Here is a 22,052-nt window from a genome sequence, read left to right on the forward strand (position 1 = left end):
TGAAAGGTTAGGAAAAGATATTTCATGCAAGTAACAATCAGAAAAGAGCAGGAGTAGCTATACTGATATCCAACAAATTAGATTTCAAATGTAAAACACTTGAAAGAGACAAAGAAGGACATTATGTATTAATGAAAGGAACAATTCAACAAGAAGACATTACAATCATAAAGATTTATGCACCGATCCAGAATGCTCCAAAATGCATGAGGCAAACACTGAAAACACTGAAAAGAGAAGTAGATATATCTACCATAATAGTTGGAGACTTCAATTCCACACTCTCATCAATGGACAGAACATCTAGACAGAGGATCAATAAAGAAACAGAGAAGTTGACTAATACAATAAATGAGCTAGACTTAACAGACATTTATAGAACATTACACCCCACAACAGCATGATACACCTTTTTCTCAAGTGCTCATGGATCATTCTCAAGGATAGACCATATGCTGGGTCACAAAGAAAGTCTCAATAAATTTAAAAAGATTGAAATCATGCAAAACACTTTCTCAGATCATAAAGGAATGAAGTTGGAAATCAATAATAGGCAGAGTGCCAGAAAATTCACAAATATGTGGAGGCTCAATAACACAGTCTTAAACAACCAGTGGGCCAAGGAAGAAATTATAAGAGAAATCAGTAAAGATCTCCAGGCAAATGAAAATGAAAACACAGCATATCAAAACTTATGGGATGCAGCAGAGGCAGTGCTAAGGGGGAAATTTATTGCCCTAAATGCTTATATCAAAAAAGAAGAAAGGGCAAAAATTGAGGAATTAACTGTCCACTTGGAAGAGGTAGAGAAAGAAGAGCAAACTAACCCCAAAGCAAGCAAAAAGAAAGAAATGATGAAGATTAGAGCAGAAATTGAGAACATGAAAACAATTGAGAAAATCAACAAAACCAGAAGCTGGTTCTATGAGAAAATCAGTAAGATTGATGGGCCCTTAGCAAGATTGAGAAAAAGAAGATGAGAGAGGATGCAAATAAATAAGATCAGAAATGGAAGAAGAGACATAACCACCAACCCCACAGAAATAAAGGAAGTAATGACAGGATACTATGAACAACTTTATGCTAATAAATACAACAATGTAGATGAAATGGACAACTTTCTAGAAAGGCATGAACAACCAACTTTGATATGAGAAGAAATAGATGACCTCAACAAACCAATCACTAGTAAAGAAATCGAATCAGTCATTAAGAAGCTCCCCAAAAAGAAAGTCCAGGACCAGATGGCTTCACATGTGAATTCTACCATTCAGGAAAGAATTAGTACCAATCCTGTTCAAACTCTTCAAAAAAATTGAAGAGGAGGGAAAGCTACCTAACTCATTCTATGAGGCCAACATCACCCTCATACCAAAGCCAGACAAAGATATTACAAAAAAAAAAAAAAAGAAAACTACAGACCAGTCTCTCTAATAAATATGATGCAAAAATCCTCAGCAAAATTCTAGCAGATCGCATCCAGCAACACATTAAAAGAATTATGCATCAGACCAAGTAGGATTCAACCCAGATATGCAAGGATAGTTCAACATAAGAAAATCAATTAATGTAAAACACCATATCAACAAATCAAATCAGAAAAACCACATGATCATCTTGATTGATGCAGAAAAGGCATTTGACAAAATTCAACATCCTTTCCTGTTGAAAACACTTCAAAGGATAGGAATAGAAGGGAACTTCCTTAAAATGATAAAGGGAATATATGAAAAAACCACAGCTAATATCATCCTCAATGGGGAAAAATTGAAAACTTTCCCCCTAAGATCAGGAACAAGACAAGGATGTCCACTATCACCACTTTTATTCAACATTGTGTTGGAAGTTCTAGCCAAAGCAATTAGACAAGAAAAAGAAATACAAGGCATCAAAATTGGAAAGGAAGAAGTAAAACTCTCACTGTTTGCAGATGATATGATACTATATGTCAAAAACCCCAAAAAATTCACAGCAAAACTACTAGAGCTAATAAATGACTACAGCAAAGCGACAGGTTACAAGATCAACACTCAAAAATCTATAGTGTTTCTATACATTAGTAATGAACAATCTGGGGGAAATCAAGAAATGAATTCCATTTACATTTGCAACCAAAAGAATACAATACTTAGGAATAAATTTAACTAAAGAGACAAAAGACCTATACAAGGAAAACAACAAGAAATTGTTAAAAGAAATCACAGAAGACCTAAATAGATGGAAGGGCATACCGTATTCATGGACTGGAAGACTAAATATAGTTAAGATGTCAATTCTACCTAAATTGATTTACAGATTCAATGCAATACCAATTAAAATCCCAAAAACTTACTTTTCAGAAATAGAAAAACCAATAACCAAATTTATCCAGAAGGGTAGGGTGCCCTGAATAGCTAAACGTATCCTGAGGAAAAAAAGTGAAGTTGGAGGTCTGGCACTACCTGACTTTAAGGTGTATTATGAAGCTACAGTGGTCAAAACAGCATGGCACTGGCATAAAGATAGATTTACTGACCAATGGAATAGAATAGAGTGTTCAGATAAAGACTCCGTCATCTATGGACAATTGATCTTTGATAAGGCAGTCAAGCCAACTCACCTAGGACAGAACAGTCTCTTCAATAAATGGTGCCTAGAGAATTGGATATCCATATCATATGCAAAAGAATGAAAGAGGACCCATATCTCACACCCTATACAAAAATTAACTCAAAATGGATCAAAGACCTAAACATTAGATCTAAGATCATAAAACTGTTAGAAGAAAATGTAGGGAAATATCTTATAAATCTTATACTAAGAGGTGGTTTCCTAGACCTTGCACCCAAAGCAAGAGCATTGAAGAAAGAAATAAATAAATGGGAACTCCTCAAAATTAAACACTTTTGCACATCAAAAAACTTCATCAAGAAAGTAAAAAAGACAGCCTACACAATGGGAGACAATATATGGAAACAATATATCTGATAAAGGTCTAGTATCCAGAATATATAAAGAGATTGTTCAACTCAACAACAAAAAGACAGCCAACCCAATTACGAAATGGACAAAAGACTTGAACAAACGCTTCTCAGAACAGGAAATACAAATGGCCAAAAGGCACATGAACAGATGCTCAACTTCCCTGGCTATTAGAGAAATGCAAATCAACCACAATGAGATATCATCTCACACCCACCAGAATGGCCATTATCAATAAAACAGAAAATGACAAGTGCTGGAGAGGATGTGGAGAAAGAGGCACACTTATCTACTGTTGGTGGGAATATCAAATGGCACAAGCACTGTGGAAGGCATTTTGGCGTTTCCTCAAAAAGCTAAATAGAGAATTGCCATATAACGCAGCAATACCATTGCTAGGTATCTACTCAGAGGACATCAGGGCAAGGACACAAAGAGACATTTGCACCCCAATGTTTACAGCAGCATTATTTACAATTGCATAGAGATGGAAACAGCCAAAATGTCCATCAACAGACCAGTGGCTAAACAAACTGTGGTATATACATATGATGGAATATTATGCAGCTGTAAGACCGAATAAAGTTATGAAGTATGTAACAACATGGATGGACCTTAAGGACATTGTGTTGAGTGAGATTAGCCAGAAACAAAAGGACAAATACTGTATGATCTCACTGACATGAACTGACATTAGTGAATAAACTTGGAGAACTTCATTAGTAACAGAGACCATCAAGAGATAGAAATAGGGTAAGATATTGGGTAATTGGAGCTGAAGGGATACAGATTGTGCAACAGGACTGAATGTAATAACTCAGAAATGGACAGCACAATACTACCTAACTGTAGTACAATAATGTTAGAACACTGAATGAAACTGAATGTGAGAATGATAGAGGGAGGAGGCCTGGGGGCACAAATGAAATCAGAAAAAAAGATGGATGATAAAGACTGAGATGGTATAATCAAGGAATGTCTAGAGTGTATAATAATAGTGACTAAATGTCCACATTTTAAAAATATTTTTTCATGAGGAAGAACAAAGGAATGTCATTACTGCAGGGTGCTGAAAATAGATGATAATTAATATTTTAAAATCTTACCTTATGTATGAGACTGAAGCAAAAAATGTTCATTTGGTACAAAATTTATATTTTGGCTAGTGCATTTCCTAATATAACTTATGTAGAGAGCTTAATTGAACACCATAAGTACATGGAACCTTGAATAGGACATGAGTTTTTGTTGGTTTGTCCAGAGGGATGCCCAGATAAATCCCAGAGTGATTTGAACAGTGAATAACAAATTATTTGCAAAGTCCCCTTTGGGGTATGGTAAGAAAGGGGGAAAATTCAACTTCCCCAAGTTGAATTCTTGATATTCTTGCAAGCAGTGCAGACAATCAAAGCTATAGGCTGAGCCCCCAATCTTGGGGTTTGTTCAAATGAAATTTAACCCCAGAAAGTATAGGTCAAGCCTACTTAAAATTAGGCCTAAGAGTCACCCCCAAGAGAACCTCTTTTGTTGCTCAGATTGGCCTCTCTCTCCAGCCACCACAACAAGCGAACTCACCACCCTCTCCCTGTCTATGTGGGACATGACTCCCAGGGGTGTGGACCTTCCTGGCGATGTGGGACAGAAATCCTGGAATGAGCTGAGACTCAGCATCAAGGGATTGAGAAAACCTTCTCAACCAAAAGGGGGAAGAGTGAAATGAGCAAAATAAGTGTCAATGGTTGAGAGATTCCAAACAGAGTCAAGAGGTTATCCTGGAGGCTATTCTTACTCATTAAACAGATATCACCTTGTTAGTCAAGATGTAGTGGAGAGGCTGGAGGTAACTGCCTGAAAATGTGGAGCTATGTTCCAGTAGCCATGTTTCTTGAAGGTGATTGTATAATGATATAACTTTCACAATGTGACTGTGTGATTGTGAAAACCTTGTGTCTGATGTTCCTTTTATCTACTTTATCCACAGATGAGTAAAACATACAGAATAAAGATGAATAATAGGGGGAACAAATGTTAAAATAAATTTAGTTTGAAATGCTAGTGATCAGTGAAAGGGAGGGGTAAGGGGTATGGTATGTATAAATTTTTTTTTCTGTTTTCGTTTTATTTCTTTTTCTGAGTAGATGCAAATGTTCCAAGAAATGATCATGATGATGAATATGCAACTATGCGATGATGTATGTATAGAACGGAATGATCAAAAATTGCAAATGTTTGCATTTGGTGTTTTAAAAAAATTTTTTTAATTAATAATAAAAAAATCTTATAAAACTATAAAATCTTAGCCATCCTTTACCACAATCAATACAATTCACGTCCAGTAAGAATTTTATAACTTTCTGTATCCATCCATTTTGTACTAACATTCCTGCTTATCATTCTGCAACAATCGGCTATTTTACTTTAGGAGAAATAGTACTCTCTTTTTCACAAAAAAAGAAAAGAATTGTGTTTTGTAGGATGTTGGCTTGAAGATTGATTTCAAGATCTGTTTTGGTAATTGAAATATGTAAAGTATGTAGGAAGTGGTTTTGTCAAGGAAGAAGCGAGTTTTTACTTCTAGCTGTTCTAAGATATGGAAACTATCAGTATAAATTTCAAGAACCATACTTGTTTGTTAAACCCTACATTCTCTGTATAACTCCACCATCACCTGTGGTCTTTCTACCATTCTTTAGGGGTATTTGGGCAATGTCCATTCTAACTTTTTTTTATGTTGGAAGGGGTTGTCAATAATAATATGGAATAGAGGATGGAAATATTTGATGTTCTTGAGAGGCTGGTCCCTCTGCATTTCGGGATTTACGTGGTTTAGGGACCCAACTGGAGGTTGTAGTCCTGTTGTTTCTGGTGAGTTTCTGTGCCAGCTTGAAGTTATTATGTACCCCAGAAAAGCCGTATCCTTTAGTCCTCATTCAATATTGCTGAGTGGAATCTCTTTTATTGTTTCCATGGAGATATGACCCACCCAGTTTTGGGTGATAATTTTCAATTTGGTGGTTTCCATGGAGATGTCTCCACCCATTCAAGGTGGGTTTTGTTTTTTTTTTTAAGCAACTTTTTGTAGTTTTCTGTGTATAGTAATTTTGTGGTATTGGTTAAATTTATTCCAAAATATTTGAATCTTTTGTTTGTTAATGTAAATGGAACTTTTTTCTTGATTTGTTCCTCAATACTGCTTATTACTAGTGTATAGAGACACTACTGATTTTTGCATGTTGATGTACCTTGCCGCTTTGCTGTATTGTTTTATTACCTCTAGTAGTTTTACTGTAGATTTTTTGGCATCTTCTACATATAGTATAATGCCATCTGCAAACAGTGAAAGTTTTGTTTCTTTCTTTGCAGTTTGGATGCTTTTTATTTCATTTCCTTGCCTAAAATGCTCTAGCTAGAACTTCCAACACAATTTTGAATAACAGTGGTGACAGTGGACATCCTCATCTTGTTCCTGATCATAGAAGGAAAGCTTTCAGTCTTCCCCCATTGAGTATGATGTTAGCTATGGGCTTTTCACATATCCCCTGTATCATGTTTTTCCTCTTTGATTTATTGATGTGGTGTATTACATTGATTGGTTTTCTTGTGTGTAACCACACTGTACCAAGAAATCAGGATTTAAGGGATGATTTTGATTAGTAAATTATTATGTAAAAATTCCATTTTGCTTTCTGTAATGTTGAAGTAGACAGGAAAAGACCTGAAATCTCTGAATTGTAGTCCAGCTGCCTTGATATCTGAAATGAGTGTAAAAAACTCTTATCCTGTGTCTTTGTGATTGTAAGAGTTGGTCATTCTCTTATAGAGCTAATGCTAGTGAAGTTGGCCATTAACTACTTCTTTCTTTTGTTTTACACCTTTAGTTAGTAAGTGATAGCTCTGCCTCCCCTCCTTTCAACTTTTTATGTTCTCTTATTGAAATGATAATGATAACACTTGTCTCCTTTTCTGCTTTGAACTTACTATCTGAAATGACCTCATCTCCCCTTGCTAAAATCCTTAAAAACCTTGAACCCACTAAACTCAGGGAGACAGATTTTGAGCTTTTAGACTGTCTGTTCTGCTACATATGTAATAATAAACTCTTTCTCTCTTTGAAACCCCAGTGTCTCAGGAATTGGCTGTTGAGTATGTTTGGCAGAAGAATCCATGGCTTTTGTCCAGTAACAATTTGGTGGCCAAGATGGCACTTGAACCCACAATCCCCAGTATCCCGTGATGCCAGGGCCAGTTATGTTTCATTCTGCCAGTACCAGGCTTACCCCCCTGGAGATTATGTCCCATATTGGGGGGAAGCTCAGAGTTTGGCTTAGAGAGAGACCACATTTGAGCAACAGCAAAGATTTTCTGGAGATGGCTCTTAGGCACTAATCCTAAGTAGGTTCAGTTTACTATAACAGAAATAGGTTTCATAAGGGCAAGCCTCAAAATTGAGACCTTGGCTTAATAAATTGGGAGCCCCTCTTGCTTAAGAAAAATGTCAGGTATTCCCCAGGTGGGAAAGCTTGATAGTTCTATCTTTCCCAGTTCCTCAAGGGACTTTGCATACACTTTTTCATTTTCTGCTCAAAATATTCTGAAATGCATCATTGCATAGCATTAACTTTTACACAACATTAGGATTTTGTTCCTTGTTCCATTCTATGTCAAATAAAGCTGAATTAGGTTGTTTGACTAGGCTGATTAAATTAGATAGTGCAAATTTTGAACAAAAACTTTTTTTCACACAAATATTAAAGCTTTAAAATAGACAATATTATTCTTTACCTTGTATATTGTTTTACCTTTGTTTTAACTAGATCGATTTTATCACATCTTTAATTGAAATTTGATCTCTTTTAGTTGTTAACCATTGCTGTGGGGATCCATGCTAATTTTCAGAGCTGGAGAACCAAATTTGAGTTTTAGGTGTCACACAGATATTTAAAGCTCCAGGGAACTAATGGGCTATACAAAGAGTAAAGCACCTCAGAATTTAATAATAACAGTTAGTGCTTAAAATCTGAGCTTTAAACTTTATTAACATTTTTAAGTGAAGCTTCTTTCAGAAATAAAAACATTAGACAGCTGCTTTATGTTAAGAAACCATAGCAGAAGTTTTGCTCAGTTTCACTTTTATACATTTGCCAGAGTTATGTTATTTAACAGATAAAATATAGCAGATATATTTGTTCAACCTTTCCTTTAAAGTTGAGTGCAGTCTAGCCTAGATCCAACCAATATGAATCTCAGCACATCTTCCTTGACAGGGCAGATGTATGTGTGGCTGATTGAGCAGAAAACTTCGCTAGTCCCAGAAGCCACACACCATCATGCACTTATGAACATCCAGCTTTCATCATCATCATCATCTATCATGTTTTAAAATCTATTTTCATGTAGATATCTCCAGTCCTAATCTGATACTACAGTATTTATTCATTACCCATTTCCACTGTGGAGAATGGCATTTAGATGCCAAAATAAGGGTGCTAGTTGTGTTTAAACCTACTGGTGTGTCATTGCTTCTAGGCTCTCCTAGTGGACAGAGCACAGAAATACAGATGCATATTCTAACCTGAACATTTGTACATATCTGTAAATATTTCTATATGTATCCATTTATAATCAAGGGTTCATACTGAGGTCTCCAACTATAATCAAATATCATCTGGACCATTGTAGTCTTCTCCCCTTACTTGTCTGTAACTTCCTACTCCAGAAACCTGGCTCTCACCATCCACCACTCATTTATTTAAGTTTTTAATTCCAGTGCACATTTATAGTACTTTCAGAATTGTTAACCCATATGCCCATGGGGAACAATTTTATTAAATAGAATACAATGCTTTTATTTATTTCTTTTGCTCTAAGTCTCACAGTCTCTATTTATTTCCGAAGTTACTTAGGTCAGCATCTTTTCCTCAATCTCCTTCTGTGAGATTTTTTTCATACATTTGTAATATAATAAGATTATTTGGTTACAATCTGCATTTCATCCTGGAATTTCCTGAATATCTAATTGATTTTTTAAAATTTGCATATATTAAGGTATCCTCACTTTGCTGTAGAGTTTTAAAAGTTTTGTTAAATGCTTATTGTCTTGTGTTCACCAATAAAATATCATTACAGAATATTTTCATCACCCTGTGCTTTAACTATTAAACCTTCCCCCTTCTCTAATACCACTGGTAATCACTGATATGTTTACCATAACTATAGTTTTGCTTTTCCCAGAATGTCATAAAAATGGAATCATACAGTATGTAGCATTTTCAAACTGGTTTCTTTCACTTAGCAGTGTGTATTTAAACTTCATCCATGTTTGTGAATAATTTGTTAGTTCAATCCTTCTTATCACTGAAAATTAGTCCATTGTATGGATTGACCACAATTTGTTTATCTGTTCACCTCTTGAGATACTTTTTGGTTGCTTCTAGTTTTGGAGAATTATGAAAAAGATACTATAAACATTTCCATGGAGGTAAAAAGGCAATTTTCAGAATTTACTCTAATTTGGTTGTTTTTCTTTGGGGGTATATATTTATGTAACTCTTTCAATCAGCAAAATTTTCCATAAACACACATATGCAGAAACTCTTAATGAAGTGGTGCTTGAGATTTTGATTTTATCCTTATAATTTCTTTACAGATATTCAAGAGTTTTATGAGCTTACATTGCTAAATTCTCAAAAAAGTTATGAACAGAAGATAGAAGAAGCCAATCAAGTTGCGCAGAAATGGGAGAAGACACCCCTTCTTGCTACATGCCATGAAAGTCATCAAAAATTTGAGGAGGTATACTATTAAAACTTTTTTAAGAACTGTGCAATATGGTGACTTACAATGCCAATGAAGAAGTAGCTGCAGCAACTATAGCGACTGCAGTAGTAGTTATTATCAACGTAATGCAACAATAATAGAAATTTAATTATACTATGCTATATGCCATTTTCATTATTAAAATCCAGGTATTTTTCTCAAAGATGAAATAGCTTGTGGAAAGGACATGATTCTTCACTTTATAAAAGTGGGTTCTTTTGTGAATATTGACTTAATTTGAATGGACTCAAATGGAATTCACCCTGGAATTTCAGAACATGGTTATAAGTGCAAGAGAAGAAGATGAACTGGAGGAATACTAGAGTGTGCTCTAAAGCTGTAATCCCCATAATAGGGAGCATATATCCTGGGATATGAATAAAATGATCTTTTGAACTCTAAGGACAGAAAGAATTCTCATATGTATTTTTTTATTTAATCACATCCTTTAATTTTTCCATACTTGTGTAATTTCTATTATATGTTATATTAATAGAATATTTTAGACTAAATATGAAGCCATTATAATGGTTATATTTTAATGGATTTTACAGATAAGGTTGTGGGATCAATACTTTGGAGATTAGTGGTAGTATTAATAGTTACCAATGAGTAAAGCAAGTTGAGGCATATCTCAGGTTCATAAGCAGGGGTATATCAATGATGTTTTTAAGTAGCACTCAATATTTTGAAGGTTGGTAGTGATTATGTCTATGTCTGTGCCTATGTCCATATCTACTTCTACACTGATATCAATATCAACATCTAAATCTACATCTATATCTATATCATCATCTATATCCATATTTATCTATTTCACTTTCCAAGCATAGGATTGTGTAGCCAGTGTCATGACTTTGAAGCTACTGCTAATCAGCGGCACCTAAAATGGAGTATGTTTGGGTTCTTAAGATTGAAGCCTCTGGTATTCTTTTTGTCCTGCTCAGAATTGACTTGGGTATGGGTAGGACTTAGCCTAATGATCACCTTAGTTACCTGAAGCAGACATTAACAATGACAGAATTTTTACATTAAAACATACCATCTATGAAAAATCTATAAACTATTTAAAATCATAAAATAAAAATCAATCCAAATCCCAATACCTAAGAGTAATTATTTTGGCTGTTTTAGTGTGTACAAATGTATTTACATGTGAGTGGGATGACAGTATGTAGACTGTTGTCTTAGTTTCCCAGCTGCTAAAACAAACACCATAAATGAGTTGACTTGAACAGTGGAAGTTTATTGGCTCACAGTTTTGAGGGTAGGTGAGGTCCAAAATTTGGGCATTAGCAAGGAAATACTTTTTGCTTAAAGATTGTGGGATTTAGGGGCTGGCTGTGGGCCATCGTTGGCTTTTCCCATCACATGGTGATGGCCTTTCCTCTCTCTTCCAGTTTATTTTGACTTCCAATTTCTTCTTCATAAATCCTCCAGTAATGGGATCAAGTCTCAACCACATTCAGTTGGCCATGCCTTAACTTAAAATAATATCTTCCAAAGGTCCTATGTGCCATGGATTCACACTCCATTAAGCAATTACTCTCCACTTCTCTTCCTCTCTACCCTTACCAACTATTAGTTTTCTGTTTCTATGGATTTGACTATCCTGGGTATTTCATCTAAATGAAAAATCCAACATGTGGCCTTTTGTGTCTGACTTCCTTCAGTATATCATAATTTTTCAAGGCTCATCTATGTTATATTATGTTAGTTCTTCAATACCTTTTATTGATGAATAATTTTCCATTGTATGGTGATATCATGTTTTGTTTATCCATTTATCAAAATTTTGATTATTTCCATCTTTCACTATTACAAATAATGCTACTATGAATATTCATATATAAATTTATATGTGAGTAGGTGTTTTCAATTCTCTTGGGTGCCTAGGAGTACTTAGGAGTAGAATTGCTGGGTCATATGGTAATTATGCATTTGATTTATTGAGAAACCACTAACTGTTTTCCACAGTGGTCACACCATTTACATTCATATCAACAATATATGAGACTTCCAGTTTCTCCACATCACCACCAGTATTTGTTATTTTCCTTTATAAAAAAATTACAGCCATCTTAGTGAGTGTGAAGTGGTATGTCATTATGGATTTGATTCGCATTTCCCTAATGACTAATGATATAAGAATCTTTTCATATCCTTGTTGGCTACTTGATTATCTTCTTTGGAGAAATTCTTTTTAAGTCCTTTGTCCATTTTTAAGTGAGTTTTTTGTCTTTTTATTGTTGAATTGTAAAAGTTCTTTTTATTTTCTGGGGTTCTTGACCATTATCAGATACATGATTTGCCAATATGTACTCCCATTCTGTGGATTTTCTTCTCACTTTCCTGATAGTGTCCTTTGATGCTCCCAAATTTTTAATTTTGATGATGTCTCAGTTATCTATTTTTCATGTCTCTTGTGCTTTTTTTTTTTTAGTCATATCTAGGAATCCATTGCCAAATTGAAGGTCATGAAGATATACCCTTGTTTTCTTTTAAGCATTTTATAATTTTGGCTCATATATTTAGGTCTTTGCTCTATTTTGAGTTAGTTTTTATATATATGGTATGAGGGAAGGGTCCAACTTCATCCTTTTATATGTGAATATTCATTTGTCACAGCACAATTTATTGAAGGGATTATTCATTTCCCCCATTAAATTGTGTAGTCACCCTTACTGAAAATCAATTGATCTTAATTTCGTGGGTATGCTTCTGGACTCTCAATTCTATTCCATTGGTCTATGTTTATTTTTATGCTAGTACCACAATATTTTGATTGCTGTAGCTTTCTAATAAGTTTTAAAATTGAAAATGTGAATCCTCCAACTTTTTATTTCTTTTTCAATATTGTTATTTGCTATTTAGCGGCCTTTGGAATCCCACATGAGTTTTAAGATCAGCTTTCCCATTTCTGTAAATAAGGCCATGGGATTTTGATAGGGATTGCATTGAATCTGTAAATCACTTTGGGGAATACTGCCATCTTAATAAAGTAACTTTCCAATCCATGAACATTAGGTTTATTTTCATTCATATTTTTCAGCAATGTTTTGTAATTTTCAGTGGTACAACTCTTGTAACCTCCTTGGTTAAATTTGTTCCTAATATTTCATTCTTTTTGATGCTATTGTAAATGAAATTATTTTCTTTATTACTTGTTCAGTTTGTTCTTCGCTAGTTATAGAAATGCAATTGATTTTTGTATGTTGCATGCCATGATCTTGCTTAATTTCTTAGTGATTCCAGTAGCTTTTTCTATATTTTTAAGGATATCATATGTAAGATCATTCAGTATGTGAATAGGGGCTATTTTACTTCTCACTTTCCAATTTGGATTTCTTTTATTTCTTTTCATTGCTTAATTGTTCTGGCTAGAACTTCTAGTACAATGTTAAATTTAAGTGGTGAAAGTAAGCATCCTTATCTTGTTCCTGATCTTAGGGAGAAAACTTGCAGTCTTTCACCATTGAGTATTAGGTTAGCTCTGGGTTTTTCATAAATGCCTTTTTTCAGGTGAAGAAATTCCCATTTTTCTCTCTTTCCTCTCCTTCTGGGGCTTACATAATGCATATGTTGGTACATTTGATGGTATCCCATAGGTATCTTAAACTCTGTTAATTTTTAATTGTCTTTTTTCTCTCTGCTCTCCAGACCATATAATTTCAATTGACTGTCTTCACACTTACCATTCTTTCCTTTACTTGCTCAAATATGTTGTTTAAACCCTTTATTTTTTTCATTTCAGTTATTATACTTTTCACATCCAGAATTTCTATTTAGTACCTCAATAATTGTTTCTTTATTGATGTTCTTCATTTCCTTTTGTATCTTGGCTATGTTTTCCTTTAGCTCTTTGAGCATATTTAAGATGATTTAAAGTCTTTGTCTAATATTACCAATATACAGGTTTCCTTTGGGCATTTTCTTTTTCCTGTGAATGCTATAATTTAGTTTTTTGTTTCTTTGCATTCCTTGTAATTTTATATTGAAACTGGACATTTTGAATAATATAATGTGGTGACTCTGGAAAATCAATTTCTTCTGCTTCCTCAAGGTGTGTTGTTATTGTTTGCTGTGGATTGTAGTTGTTTGTTTAATAAATTTTCTAAGGTATTTCTATGAAGTCTGTATCTATTATGTTATGTACTACTGCTCCTTTGGTTTAATGGTCAGCTGGTGATTTGACAGAGATTTCCTTAAATTCCTCAGGACAAAGGAAAAACAAACAAACAAACCAAAAATTATTCTTCCCAGTTTTTGAAGACTGTCTCTGAGTTTGATCACTCATTCAATACTTAGGCCACTTAGAATTCTATCCATATTTAATCTAGGGCATGCACATGGCTTTCTAGATTCCCTAGTATATGTGTGAGCTTTTCAAAACACTTACTCTCCCATTTATTTCCTTCCCCAGCCTTTTCCTTCCTAGACTTTTCATTCTTTCTGCTGCTCACCCCATATGTTGTCCTTTCTCCCAGGTAGGTATATGTAGTACAAGACTTTATATGCTTTTTATAAACACTACTGAGAGACCATGCCAGCCTTTAGAGAGTTCTGAGTGGGCATGTGTGTGTGTGTGTGTGTGTGTGTGTGTGTATGTGTGTGTGTGTGTATGAGACAGTCAAAATGCGCAAACACAATTCTTTGAAGACAAGGTATGTATTGAATCCTCTGGCACCAGAATGTTGCACCAGGAACATGGCTATCATCCCCATAGACAGCCCAATTGAGGGATTGTAGGCAGGTTAGCAAAACACCACAATGCTCTCTTACTGAAATTTAGCAGTCTCTTTCTTCATTAAGCACTCCCTTGGTTTTTATAAGTTTTCAAAATTAGATTCCAGAGTTCCGAAAAAATTGATCCTGACATTTTTTGCCAGATTAAATATTGCTTCAGTGGAGGGATGCATCCTTGGAGCTCACGACTTTGCAATTCTCAGTGACATCACTCTGTTGAGTGTTTTCATCTTGACTTTTAAATTTCATGTTATATACTGATAGTGTTTACACATATCATGCCATTGAATATTATTTTAAGTATTCTAATAGCAATATAATATTCCATTATTTGGAACTTATTTTGGTAGTTCTCTGTTTAATATTTAGGCCCTCTCAAATTTTCTGCTAGTAATAATGTTATAATGGACATTTATGTGTATAAGCAATAATGACTTTTCTGATATTTCACTAGGGTGGATTTTATAAATAAGTTTACTATGAAGGGCATGGACGTTTTGAAAATGCTTTATAAATTGTTAAAGTGCTTTGCAGAAAGGCCTCTACAAACATATTTTTAAAGACTTATCTTCCTATACACTTACAGGTATTAATTTATTATATAAAGTATTTTTTTCTTTTCTTTTTTTGGGGAGGTGGGGTGGAGAGATGGAGTTGCATGGTCTGGGAATCAAACCCTGGTCTCCAGCATGACAGCAAGAATTCTACCACTGAACTATTCTTGCAACACCTATCTAAAATATTTTAGGTGACAATTTACTACTTAATGCTTTTCTTTTATTTGCTCACTAGTGAGACTGAGCTGTTTTTTCTTATGCTTATTGGCTATTTATATTTCTTTTGCAATTTATTCAATGTCTTGTCTCTTTTTCTGAATGGTGCTAGAATTCTTATTGCTTTGTAAAATCACTTTATATATCCAACGTGCCATACCTTTGTAATAATTATCACAGATTTTCTAGTTTGTTCATTACTATTAATTTTGCCTATCGTGCTTTCTGACATTCAAAATATTTTTAACCTTGATGTGATAAAATCTGTCACTTTTTTCCTTTTATTATATCTTCTTTTTATATTCAGAAAGTTCTTTCCTATTCCGGGTTTCATTAATATTCTCTTCTATTTTTCTACATTTTTATGGCTTTCTTTGTTACCTTATTGAATTTTACAAATTTTTAAAAATTCAATTTCTAGATGCATAATCCCATAAAAATACATAATTTTACATAACTGTATAATGTACTATTTTATATACATGCAATGTTTTTTTTACTTTCCAGCTTTTGCATGATTCCCTTTTCATTCTCTTGTTATCTATACTCACATCAGTTCTATTCTATCAACCACCCAACATACAAAGTGAATCATGTTCACTTGATATACTTTTTCCTCCTGTTCTCACATACTGTATATTCATATACAAACTATATACACATATATGCATATATGGGATTTCTGTGTACATATCTTTGCTGAAGTAGGCACGTCTATGTATAGATATGGAATTTTTTGGTCACTGTTTCCAAAGCATGTTCATAATTTGTGAATGTGTCTTCAAGTTGTCTGGTATAGCTTTTAATACATTCTTCTGATGGATGCTTAATTTCATGGTGTGGAAACATAATAATTTATTCAATCATTCCCCTCTTGATGGGTATTCACTATGTTTCCAGTTTTCTGCCTCTGTGATTAATTTTTAAATCATCATCCTTGTAAGTACATTACAATTAATTTATGCTTTTATTCTATAGGATAGATTCTCACAGGTGGTATTTTTTACTTCATGGGTATGTATATTTTTTCCACTAGCAATGTACATAAATGCCATTTTAACTCAAATTTATGCTGCCACTTGGTGTTGTAGCTCTTCTTAATTTTTACTAGTTTAATAGATGTAATGATATTTCATTTAAATTTAATTCCCAATTCCAAGACTATACTAAATTTGAGGATTGTTTCATATGTTTTGTTGACTATTTGAAATTCACTCTTTTGTGAATTTATTGATATTTTTTGCCCATTTTTCTATTGGGATTTTTTTTTCTTGTCAGTTTGTAGGGCCTTTTTGTGTATTTCAGTGGTTCAATCAATACAATCTTGTTATATATACGGATTTTCTTAGGAAGGAGATTTTGCATGAATTGATATACACATGTAATGTCTTTGGTTTAGAACAATATCTTTCCTTTAAATATATTGACTTGGTCACTCATTTTTTTTAAAAAGTAAACTTTAGGCTGTTTACTCAGTGTTACCTTGAGGATTATTTAATTGAATCCATGCAAATTGGGACTTTTAGTCTGCTTATGGATGCCATGAATATAAGAATGAATGATGATAAAAAAATCCACATGAATATTAGATTCACTTATTTTTCAGTGTTAAAATCAGCATAAGAAAAACAGAATTAATATTATGTGGATTTTCCTGGTTTAAATGCATGGTTCAATCCAATTTTAGGGTTTCTTTTTATTTCTCTCCATATATATTAAAATCTCTTGTTAAGGAAGTCCTCAAACTATGGTGATTTGAAAATTGGCCATTTATTATCCAAAACATATGGACATGAATGCACACTAACTCCATTTAGTTTGCTTCTTAAATCTGATTGCTCTCCGAGGTCTGATGATGGGCGATATAAGAAAAGGGAAGAATCTGGCTGGTATATCTCACTGAAGATGAACGTGGGCCCAGAGAAAGAGTGTCTCTTATTTGGACCCTTAGGGCACTGAGCCAGGCCAACTGAGGATCCTGTCCAGTGGAGATAGGTTTTCCACTGTCAAAGTTTGAAAAGTGAGTCTAAATTACTTTGTTGCTAAAATGGTCTAGGTAGACAACAGGAATTAGATATGGAATCTAAATAAAATTCATACTAAAAAAGCTGAAAGTAAAGGACAGCAAGCTGAGTAGATTCTGAGAATATAGTGTAAATGCTTATTGTACTTTTAAACTCTCATCTTGTATGCTCTCACTTGGAAAGCTGAGTTTATTTAAAACATCTGGTGAAGGACATATTAGCTTATATTTCCTTAGAAGTCACAAATATTACCTATCTCTGATTCCTCAGCATCCACAAGAGTGTTTGGCACATAGTAGCCTCAAGGAAAATGTGTTTAATTCGAAACATCCTCTAAGCATCATTTTTTCTTGATTTTATTCTGGCCTTAGAGCTTCTTGCCTATCTTATTTTGCTGATCTATTCTGTTCTCTCAGCTGGGCCTCCCCAGGATGAAAGGTAAAGTGGGAAGGATGTAAATGTGGCTGACTTGATCAAAACTGGCAGAGGAAGTCATGGGTAATGTGCTAGTTTGAAACTGTTATGTACCCCCAGAGAAGCCTATATTCTTTTAATCCAGTCTTCTACCTGTTATTGAGTGGGACCTTTTAATTCAGTTGTTTCCATGGAGATGTGAACCCATATCAAGTCAAGGTAGGTCTTAATCTGCTTGCTGGAGTCCTTGAAGAGAGAGACATTTTCAGAGAGAGTTCAGAGATGAGAGAAACTAAGAGAAAGAAAACACCCACAGAGACATTTTGGATCAGAGGATTAGCAGACATCACTATGTGCTTTTCCATGTGACAGAGGAACCCCAGACGCCATTGGACTTTCTTCAGTGAAGGTACCCTCTTGTTCATGCCTTCGTTTGGACATTTTTATGGCCTTAGAAATGTGAATTTTCTACTTAATAAACTCCTTTGAAAAAGCCAAACCATTTCTGTATATTGCATTCTGGCAGCTTTAGCAAATGGAAACAGATAATATCCTTTAAAACAATAATAATGACTTTTTTTGTGACTGTTATATTGGCTCTGGATGAAGAAGTTACAAAAATATTTCAGAGAAAGGGAACACCATTGGGATATTGCTTTCTAGTGAGTTATGTAAGTGCTAGTTCATTTATTTTTTATTTTTATTTTTAACATTTTTTATTGTATAGTATAACATATATACAAAACAAATAATAAAAAAGCAACAGCTGTCAAAGCACTCTTCAACAGGTAGCTATAAGACAGATCCCAGAGTTTGTCATGGACTACCATATGATCCTCTCCTATTTTTCCTTCTATCTGCTCCAGAATATAGGAAGCTAGAGGTCTTAAATATTTTTTTATCACCACAATTGACTTTTTTTCCTTCCTTTTTTTGGTGAAACATAACATATATACAAAAAAAAACTATAAATTTCCAAGCACAGCACCACAATTAGTTGTAGAACATATTTCAGAGTTTGACATGGGTTGCAATTTCACAATTTTAGGTTTTTACTTCTAGCTGCTCTAAAATATTGGAGACTAAAAGAGATATCAGTTTAATGGTTCAGCATTCATATTCATTTGTTAAATCCTGTCTTCTCTGTACAACTCCCCCCACCCCCACCTTTGATCTTTCTATCCCTCTCTCTTTATGGGTGCTTGGGCTTTGGCAATTCTAAATTTTTCATGTTGGAAGGATCTGTCACTGATATGGGGAAGGGAGATGGAACTATCTGATGTTCTATAGAGGCTGGGCTAGGTTTCAGGACTTATCTGGATCAGGGACCCATCTGGAGGTTGTAAGTTTCTGAAAAGTTACTCTAGTGCATGGAACCCTTAGGGAATATTATGTATTGCCCTAGGTGTTCTTTAGGATTGGCTGGAATCGTCCTGGTTTGTGGTTGGCAGGTTGTGAAAGGTAGCAAGGTCTACCCGAAGCTTGCATAAGAACAACCTCCAGAGTAGTCTCTAAACTCAATTTGAACTCTTTCTGTCACTGATACTTTATTAATTATACTTCTTTTCCTCCTTTTGGTCAGGATGGAATTGTTGATTCCATGGTGCCTGGTCTGGATTTATCCCTGGTGGTCATCTCCCATGTCACCAGGGAGACATTCACTACTGGATGTCATGTCCCATGTAGGGGGGAAGGCAATGATCTCACTTGCAGAGTTGGGCTTAGAGAGAGTGAGGCCACATCTGAGCAACAGAAGAGGTCCTCCAGAAGTAATTCCTAGGAATGCCAATAGGTAGTCTCAGCTTCTCTGCTACCTACCTAAGAGTAAGCCTCATGATTGAGGGCATGGTCTATTGATTTAGGTGTCCTTAAAGCTTGACACAGTATCAGGGGATTCCCTGATAGTAAAGTTTAATAGTTCCATATTCTTTCTCCCATCCCTCAGGGGACTTTGCCAATACTTTTGGGTTATCTGTTTAATATACTATAGGATGTATCCAGGCATTACAATAATCTTTACAGGATTAAAGGACCTCTTTCTTATGCTGTGCTCCCTGTGTTTCAATTGTTCAAATAAGCTATACAGATAAGTTGAATAAACTTATACACTACAGAGAATTTCAGTTCCAGACCAAATAAACGTTTCTTCCATTGTTCTCAAAGAGTTTGTGTGGTTCTAAAATATAGATACTATCTTTCTTACCCCTATGTTCTGAATTACTTTAACCCCAACCTGTTTGGCTTTGTTCTTATCTCTAAATATCAGGTTATATATATAAAATAGCCTCTCAAAATCCAGAAATAATAATCATCATTCTGGATTTAATGTGTCTGCTCTAAAAGCTTACGGTCTAGACCCCTGTTTTCTTATAAGCATTTTCTAAAGGTGACCATGCCATTCTTGTTCTTTTGTTTCTAGTTTATTTTATCTCCCTGAATGTCCCACATGTTCATTCATATGGTTGCATGCCTCATGACTTTGTTCGTTTTTGTAGCAGCACAACCTTTATTCATAAGTGTACACCACTGTTTGCCAATCTACTTCTCTGTCTGTGCATCCTTCAACTACCTGCCCTCGTTGGGTATCATTTAGAGGTCCCAAAGTCCACAGTCCATCAACATCTTCAATTTTAGATAATTTCATTGTTCCCAAGAGAAAGAAAACCAAGAAACCCACCCTTGTCAAATAGAAAATCTAAACCTCCTCTTAACACTTGTCCCTCCCCCCATTAATTACCTCTGTTGTTGCTGTGGTAGTGCTGATGGTTTCCCTCTGCACGTAGCTCATAGCATGCAATAACAATTTTCCCCATGTACCCTGGACTTAAACACTTTGTATAATATTTTAGTTTGCTAGCTGCCGGGATGCAATATACCAGAAACAGAATGGCTTTTAAAAAGGGGGATTTAATACACTCCTAGTTTACAGTTCTAAGACTGACAAAATGTCCCAGTTAAACAACTCTATAGTAATGTCCAATCACAGGCCTCCACAGGGAAAGATACTTTGGTTCAAGAAGGCTGATGAAGTTCAGGGTTTCTCTGTCAAGTGAGAAGGCACATGGTGAACACAGTCACAGTTTCTCGCTCATCTGGAAAGGCACATAGTGAACACAGTCATAGTTTCTCTCTCATCTGGAAGGGCACATGGCAAGTACAGCATTACCTGTTAGCTTTCTCTCCTGGTTTCCAGCTTCAAAAAGCTACTCGGGGAGGCGTTTTCCTTCTTCATCTCCAAAGGTCGCTAGCTTGTGGACTCTCTGCTTCGTGGTGCTGCAGCATACTCTGTTCTCTCCGAATGTCCTTCTTTCTCCAAAATGTTTCCTCTTTTATAGGACTCCAGAAACTAATCAAGATCCACCCAAATGGGTGAAAACATGTTGTCACCTAATCCAGTTTAACAACCACTCTTGGTTAAATCACATCTCCAAGGAGATAATCTGATTACAGATTCAAACATACAGTATTGAATAGGGATTATTCTGCCTTTATGAAATGTGATTTAGATTAAAACGTGGTTTATCTATGGTCCATACATCCTTTCAAACCAGGACGTAGAAGAATTGTATCTTTGAAGTAATTCTTGCAAGAACTAAATCATGTTTCTACTGTTAATCAGTGGGACACGTAGGTCTATACAACCCCTTTCAATAATGTTCATCTTCAATGTGGTAGTATTACATATATACTTAATATTATAATATTATATATATAATTTATAGACCAACTAGAGAACCACCTTCACTCCTATCTAATCCCTTACATTGGAGTTCAACCTCATTAGCTAATGGTTCATCATTTCTAGCTTCTATGCATCTCTAAGTCCCCTATATTCTATATTATAAACCTCTAATTATAACTTTATGCTGGTCATAAAAGTGGAATCATATAGTTTCTATCCTTTTGTATCTGGCTAATTTCACTCAGCATTATGTCCTCAAAGTTCATTCATCTTGTCATGTGCTTCTGGAGGTCATTTTGTCTTACTTCTGCATAATATTATATGTATATACCACATTTTGTTGATCCACTTGTCTGTTGATGGGCATTTGGTTTGTTTCCATCTTTTGGTGATTGTGAATAATACTGCTGTGAACATTGGTGTGCAAATGTCTGTTTGTGTCATTGCTTTTAGCTCTTCTGGGTATATACCAAGTAGTGCTATTGCTGGGTCATTTGGCAGCTCAATATTTAGTTTCCTAAGGAACTGCCAAACAGTCTTCCATAGTGGCTACACCATTATACATTCCCACCAGCAGTGCATAAGTGTCCCAGTTTCTCCACAGAAACTAGGTCTTGAAATTGTTTCCCTACATTT

General features: G+C 34.8%; 1 protein-coding gene across 9 annotated transcripts in view; it reads left to right on the forward strand.

The window, feature by feature from the left end:
* Positions 1-22,052, forward strand: part of DLG2 (discs large MAGUK scaffold protein 2) — a 2,206,106-nt gene that overhangs the window by 360,064 nt on the left and 1,823,990 nt on the right. For all 9 annotated transcript variants that reach the window (XR_013156681.1, XR_013156683.1, XR_013156682.1 and 6 more), the window contains one exon: positions 9,608-9,753. Coding sequence is in view for 6 of the 9 variants with exons in the window: in XM_077113416.1 (XP_076969531.1) it covers positions 9,608-9,753 (146 nt within the window). In the remaining 3 variants the exon portion in view is untranslated. The remainder of the gene's footprint in view (positions 1-9,607; positions 9,754-22,052) is intronic.

The sequence above is a fragment of the Tamandua tetradactyla genome, chromosome 8 (assembly GCF_023851605.1).
Source record: "Tamandua tetradactyla isolate mTamTet1 chromosome 8, mTamTet1.pri, whole genome shotgun sequence".
NCBI classification, from domain to species: domain Eukaryota; kingdom Metazoa; phylum Chordata; class Mammalia; order Pilosa; family Myrmecophagidae; genus Tamandua; species Tamandua tetradactyla.